The sequence below is a fragment of the Lagopus muta genome, chromosome 14, assembly GCF_023343835.1.
Source record: "Lagopus muta isolate bLagMut1 chromosome 14, bLagMut1 primary, whole genome shotgun sequence".
NCBI classification, from domain to species: Eukaryota; Metazoa; Chordata; class Aves; order Galliformes; family Phasianidae; genus Lagopus; species Lagopus muta.
Window position 1 is genome coordinate 871,038 of NC_064446.1, and position 6,810 is coordinate 877,847.

A 6,810-nucleotide genomic window follows, 5' to 3' on the forward strand; every position below is an offset into this window, starting at 1 on the left:
CAAACGAGTCGGACCCGGGTTTCGAACCGGCGGCCTCCGCATCAGTCAGCCCGGCCGCCAGGGGGCGCTCTAGCGCCGGCACAGCCTGGGCATGCGCAGCAGGCTGTCCGCGGCAGCATGGCGGAGTCCGAGGAGGTGCGCGGCGGCGTGGGGTGCGGGGCGGGGGTTGCGGAGCCGCGTCTCACCTCACCGCGCTCCATCCCGCCCGCAGGAGCCGCCCGCGGAGCCGCAGCTCCGGGACACCCCCGACGACATCTGCTTGGAGGCAGCGGCCAACGCCATCGCGTTGCACCCGGAGCGGGAGCTGCTGGCGGCGGGGGACGTGGACGGCGACGTCTATCTGTGAGTACCTGTGGGGACCTATGGGTGCCGGTAAGTACCGTGGGCGCCCCGCACGGCCCCGCCTCACGGCCGCCCGCAGGTACTCGTACTGCTGCGTGCAAGGGAACAACCGCCAGCTCTGGTCTTCGGGACACCACCTGAAGTCGTGCCGCGATGTCGCCTTCTCCCAGGATGGACACAGTGAGTGCGGGGCCGGCGGCGGGGCCGCGGTCGGGTCGGGGCCGCGCTGACGGCTCTCCGTCCCCAGAGCTGCTCACCGTGGCCAAAGACAAAGCCGTCCACGTGCTGGCAGTGGAGGACGGCCGCCTGGAGACGCGCATCGCCAAAGCCCACGGGTGCGTGCCGGGCCGGGCTGCGGGAACCCTGAGTGCTGCTCAGCCCTCGGCTGACCCACGTGGTCCCGCAGCGCGGCCCTCAACTGCGTGCTGCCCGTCGATCAGCACCTGCTGGCCACGGGCGACGACAACGGGGAGCTCAAAGTGTGGGACCTGCGCAAGGGCGGCGCCGTGCTGGAGGCCCGGCAGCACGAGGAGTACATCAGCGCCATGGCCGTGGATGGGGCCGGGAAGATCCTGCTGACCGCCAGGTACTGCGGGGCTGGCGCTGCCCTTGGCGGGCTTAGTGCTGCCCCCTGCCCCCGCCCCACGGGGCCGCTCCATTTCCCGCAGTGGCGACGGCACCATGGGAGTCTTCAACATCAAAAGGCGCCGCTTTGAGCTGCTATCGGAGCCACAGAGCGGGGATCTGACATCGGTTGTGCTGCTGAAGGTAGGCTGGGGGCCCTGCAGCCCAGCACATGCACAGCCCTGTTGTTTCCTTGCCATGCTCTGGTTCATGTGTTCTCCCTGTGCTTTGGTCTCCCCCTTCTTGCTTAGCGAGGGAAGAAAGTGGCTTGTGGCTCCAGCGAAGGAACCATCTACCTCTTCAACTGGAATGGTTTTGGGGCCACCAGTGACCGCTTCTCTCTGAGGGCCGAGTCAGTGGACTGCATGGTCCCCGTCACAGAGAGCATCGTGTGCACAGGATCCCTCGACGGGGTCATCAGGTCAGCGCTGTGGGTGTGGGATCATAGAATCACATCACAGAATGGCCTGGGTTGAAAAGGACCACAGTGAGCATCTGGTTCCAATCCCCCTGCTATGTGCAGGTCACCAACCAGCAGCCCAGGCTGCCCAGAGCCACATCCAGCCTGGCCTTGAATGCCTGCAGGGATGGGGCATCCACAGCCTCCTTGGGCAACCTGTGCCAGTGCCTCACCACCCTCTGGGGGAAAATGATGCAATGGGAAGGGCTCTGGGGAGGGTGCAGAGCGAGATGAGCCTCGGAGGGCAGGGCAAAGAAAGCTTCTGCTCATTCTGGAAGGAATGCATTGAGCTGGAGGGGTGGGCTTACATTCCCCAAGGCTCTGCCCCTCACTGTGCTGCATCCATTCACTTTTCCCCAGGGCGGTGAACATTTTGCCCAACCGGGTGCTGGGGTGCGTTGGGCAGCACCTGGGGGAGCCCATTGAGCAGCTGGCTGTGGCCCCAGGCGGGCAGCTCCTGGCCAGCTGTGCCCACGACCAGAAGGTGAAGTTCTGGGACATCTCCTCGCTGGGCTCCATGGTGGTGGATGAGTACCGCAAGAAGAAGAAGCGGGGGGGGCCACTGAAAGCCCTGAGCAGTAAGGCTGCAGGCAGCGGGGAGGACTTCTTTGCAGACCTAAGAGAGGAGCAGGAAACCACAGCGGAGGCGGCAACAGGGAGCGACAGTGATGACAGTGACTGAGGAGCTGTGGTCTGCTGGTGGCTGTGGATGTCCTGAGGCTGGGAACAGAGCAGGGTGCTGGTGGAGATGGTGGGGTCACGGAGAGAAAATGGGTCAGCTCCCGTCTGCTGTGAGGTTCCACAGGGTCGGTGAGGACTGTGCCGTGTTTCCTCCAGGCTGCAGCAGAGCCTGCACCACATCCTGAGCAGATACATCAAGCATCGGTCAACTGTTAAGCTTAGGCATCAGGGGTATTAAAAACGTAGTGCCTTTTGGTTCCTAGCAGCTTGTGCTGATGGCTTGACTTGCCCAAACTTCCCTGAGACTTTCCAGAACACTGGGGATGTCTCTGCTGGGCACTGGGGTGATGAGAGCCCTGCTGATGAATGGCCCAGCATCCAAAACTGTAGCTGTCTTTGGCAGGAAACCTGCTTTTTTCCCCCCATGCTCCATGACAGAGCAGCACACCTGGGCTGACCTTGGGCTCCCAGGCTGCTCTGCTGTGTCCCCTGCAGTGGGGTGGCTGTTGGCTCCCAGGTGCTGGAGGCACAGAGGTATTGGCAGCTCATGCAGGGCAGGGCAAGGACCTGATTTCCCAGTGCATGGTGTGCATCCCTGCATTGGGCTGAGTTACATCCCTGCTCTGAATCCTGTGCATTGGCTGGGGAAGGGGAGCGTGTTCTGGTCCAACCCCTGGTACAGCTTGTAGGCTGCTCCCCTCGGGTTGTCCTGAGTTCTGGGCTCTGGCCAGCAGAGCCCTCGGATGGGTGGAATTTTATGCCTGGTGTCTGGATGTGTAGTGAGGCCACCTGCAGCACTTGCCAAGATGTGCCCAGAAATGGCAGCCACAGTGGTGGACATTGGTGAGGGGAAGATGCTGATGAGGAATGTATGCAGGGCTGGAGCTCAACAGCACGACCGCGTGCTAAGTGAGTGCAGCTGAGGTGTGAGTGCTGTCCTCCAGCTCACCTGTGCCTGCACGAGGGATTTGTGCCATCCCTGGGAGCATTTTTGGGCCCTCCTCTGCACGCACCCCAACCGCTCCACGTCTCTCCTGTGCTCAGCACGCCCTGTCCGGATGCAGCACTCCAGGTGAGGTCTCAAGGCACAGAGCAGAGGAGCAGATCCCCTTCACCACCCTGCTGGCTGTGCCACTTTGGGTGCACCCAGGGTACGGTTTGCTCTCTGGGCTACGAGGGCACAGCACTGGCTCACGTCCAGCTGCCACCCAGCAGCACCCCAAGTCCTTTTTGGCAGGGCTGTGCTCCATCCCGTCACCCCCCAGCTTGCACCGACAGCGGTGGTGGCCACGGTCCAGGTGCCAGACTGTGTGCTTGGCTTTGTTGAACCTCACGACATTCTCCTGGGCCCACTGCTCAGTCTGGGTCTGTGAATGGCATCCTGTCCCTCGGTGTGTCCCTTCACAGCTTGGTGTCACCTGCAGACGGCTCAGGGAGCACTCGATCCCACTCAGTGTCACTGATGAAGACACTGGAGAGCACTGATCCCTGAAGTGGTTAAAAGTAATGATGGGAACACACAAAATGGGCCAGGGGTGCCCGCGGGATCGAACCCCACTCGGAGCCCGGAAAGCACATTGTTTGAACCGAAGGAACCGCTGGGCTAAAGCCGGCCCAGGGCGGGTGGCAGCTGCTGTGCCTCAGGAACTGCATGCAGGGGTGACGTTGGGGTGATGTCAGCAGGAGCTGCCCAATGTGCGCCTGGCTGCAGGACGGGATCCACCCAGGGAAACCACAGCAACAGAACACAACAGAACACCGTCACAGCTTCCCAGGCTCCTTTAATCGCCAGCAGGTGGCCGCTGGCCTCCAGGCTGCAGGCAGTGCCTGCAGACAGCCCAGGGTCCCCCAACTGCCTCATGGCAACGGGGCTGCAGGCAATGGGGCCCAGTGCCAGCCTCCCCCTGCCAGCCCCCCCAGCTCACATCCTTCCAGGCAGCTGCTGCTCCTCCTGAGAGCCCTGCAGCACCACAGCAACACAAAACAACTTCATCAACAGGAAAACATGGCAGCAGGCAGGACGTGCCCGCTGCTCACAACGGACCCAGCGCCGGTGGGAACGCGGCAGTGCCCACGCCCTCCAGATGGCCCTTAAACAAACCCCCAACGAACTCAAAACAAGGCTGAACAGGAACACGGCCCCACTGGGCTCAGCTCTGCTCCACGATGTGACATCGGGTGTCTCGGGTTCATTTCATAGCTGGGGCACAACGCGTGCCCGCATACATCCTCAGTACCCTGCAGGAGAGAGCAGAGCGCTGGATGCTGTTCCTCTCCCCCCAGCCCACCCCCAGCAGCCCCCAGCCCCAGGAGAGCCCCCAGGCAGTGAGGGGAGGTGGGGACCGACTCACCCAGCATCATCAGGGCCAGCTGCGCTACCACCTCTTTGATCTTCTCGTGCCCCGCGGTGCCCGCCGCGTCCTCCCGCACCCACAGGAAGGTGCTGCAGGGCACGGGGTAGGATGGGATCACCACCTGGCCCCAGTACCGCTGCCAGCCGTCGGGCTCTGCCTGCACGCACCTGGTGAGGAAGTGGGGGCTCCCCAGGTGCAGCCACCGGCACAAGGCCTGCAGTCGGCCCAGAGCACCACGCAGCTCCGAGGATGGCAGCCCCCGCTCGGGGCTCCCCAGGCGCCGCACGTTGCTGGGGGGCGGCTTCTCCCCACGCGCCTGCAGCTGCTCCTTCAGCTCAGGCTTCAGCCACTCCACCTTCGCCTTCTTGAAGACGCTGACATTCCCTAGGAGAGACCCACAGCAGCTGCACACCCAGTCCGTCCCACCCCACCTCTAACCCCAGCGACCCCGCTGCCTCCCAGTACCTTCCACCAGGGCTTTCTTGGCCATGGCAGCAGCCCGGTGCGAGCAGTAGGTCAGCATGGCGACCTTGCCCTGCTTGCGGTCGGGGCTGTTGTGCAGCGTTAAGCCCAGCAGCCCCTCGGTGATCTCCAGCAGCAGGGCGCCCAGCTCCCCGCGGCGCAGTGTGGCGGGCAGCCCGTTCACGCTCAGCTCGCACTTCTCGAAGCTCCGGCACACCAGGATGGTGCGGCCCTCCTGCACCTCCCAGTTGTTGAGGGCGGCGATGGCCTTCCCGGCGCTGTGCTGGTCGCTGTACTTGGCGTAGGCGAAGCCGCGGTTCAGCCCGCTGAAGGTCAGCATGAGGCGGAACTCGTAGAGCTGCCCCACGCTCTGGAAGAGCGGGATGAGCTTGTCCTCATACAGGTCCCGCGGCAGCTTGGCGATGTACACCTCGGAGCCTGGGGGCGGCGGGCTGCCCACCCACCCTGCGGGCACACAGACGTCAGAGCACCGCCCAGCCCTGGGCAGCACCGCGCCGAGCCGCTGGCACCCACCTGGCGGAGGGCCGCCGTACCGCCGCTGCCCGTTCACCTGCACCAGGTCGATGCCGGTTTCTCTCATCCAGGTGAGCAGAGCCATCTTATTGGCCCGGTTGATGCTGCTGGTCCACTGCTGAGGGAGGGAGGGAGCGAGGAGGTCGGTGCCGCCCTGGGCAGAGCATCCGGCTGCCCAACTGCAGGCATCCCAACCCCGAAGCGCCGCCCCCAGGCTGAGCACTGCACTGCAACGTGGGGGAATGTGGGGCTGCTCTGCCCTCAGGGCGCATCCAAAGAGCTCTCCTGTTCCACCGCCTAACAGCAGCAACTCTGGCAGAGCACACGGGCACCAACAGCTCCTCCAGAGATGTCTGCAAAGGCTTTGAGAGCAAAGATTTGGGTGCATCACAAGGCAGGGCGGGAGCAAAGTGCCGCTCTGAGCCATCGCCATCGTACCGCGGTGAGCACAGCCCCAGGCAGGATATGGGTGGGACACGGAGAGCCAGCCCGCACCTCCAGCCCACCCCCCGGGACAATGCAGCGGCAGGGAGGCGCCGAGGACACTGCCCACACAGCACCATCATCACCGAGTACTCATTAAGTACCGCCCGGTCTCATCACCGCCTTTGAGGCGCCGGAGGTGTCCCAGAGCCATGGCGATGCGGCACGGAGGGACGTGGTTAGAGCGCACGGTGGGGATGGATCCATGACGGCAGAGCTCTCCTCCAGCCTTCACGGCTCAACCGCTCCGGTCCCAGCTCACGCTAACATCCCGTCCGTTTGCACTTTACTCCCGCGCACCGCTGCGTTTCTGTCCCCGCGGGGTTCCGCCTTTCCCGAAGCCCAGAGGGACGCAGCCGCGGACCCTGCGGGGTCAGCTCCGAGCGGGTCCCGGCAGCAGCGGTCCCACGAGGGGCTCCCAACCCCGGCAGCGCCGCGCAGTGCGGCTCCGAGCCCCGACGGGCGCGCACCGAGCGCCCCGGCAGCCGCTCCGAGTTCCTGCCGGCCCCACGCGGTGCCGTCGAGCCGCGCAGCGCCAAGCCCGACGGCCGTTCCATAACAAGCGGGGATCCCGCGAGCGCGGCCTCGCCCCGCAGCCCCGTCCCGCACAGCACCCACCTGCTCCGCCATCGCCGTTCCTCGTGGTCCCCACCCGGCTCTGGAACTTTCCGTAGCTACCGCCCACCTTTGGGCCTCGACCGCCCCGCCCCGAGGAGGGAGGAGAGAGCGGAGGGCCGGGGATGCGGTGCAGCCCCCCGATCCTGCAGCGCTGCGCTCGTGGCAGGAGCAGAAAGGAAGGAAGAAAAGGCGAGGCGTGGGATGGACGAGATTTATTGGTTGTCAGAACATTTGGCATGGGATGAGGTCAAC

The 6,810-nt window shown here is 64.6% G+C and overlaps 2 protein-coding genes across 2 annotated transcripts; one reads left to right on the forward strand and one right to left on the reverse strand.

Moving 5' to 3' along the window:
- Positions 1–68: 68 nt before the first annotated feature.
- On the forward strand, positions 69–2,356 carry WDR55 (WD repeat domain 55). The gene is made up of 8 exons (XM_048960836.1): positions 69–135; positions 212–342; positions 422–522; positions 590–677; positions 749–928; positions 1,011–1,110; positions 1,218–1,387; positions 1,787–2,356. Exons 1-8 carry the CDS (start codon positions 118–120, stop codon positions 2,106–2,108), a joined length of 1,110 nt encoding a protein of 369 aa, XP_048816793.1. The 5' UTR covers positions 69–117; the 3' UTR covers positions 2,109–2,356.
- Positions 2,357–3,871: 1,515 nt separating this feature from the next.
- Positions 3,872–6,796, reverse strand: DND1 (DND microRNA-mediated repression inhibitor 1). Its single transcript, XM_048960835.1, is given in 6 exon segments — positions 3,872–4,345; positions 4,459–4,845; positions 4,927–5,388; positions 5,458–5,575; positions 6,559–6,706; positions 6,708–6,796. Coding segments are annotated over 6 exon segments (1,212 nt in total). The 3' UTR covers positions 3,872–4,337.
- Positions 6,797–6,810: the final 14 nt, after the last annotated feature.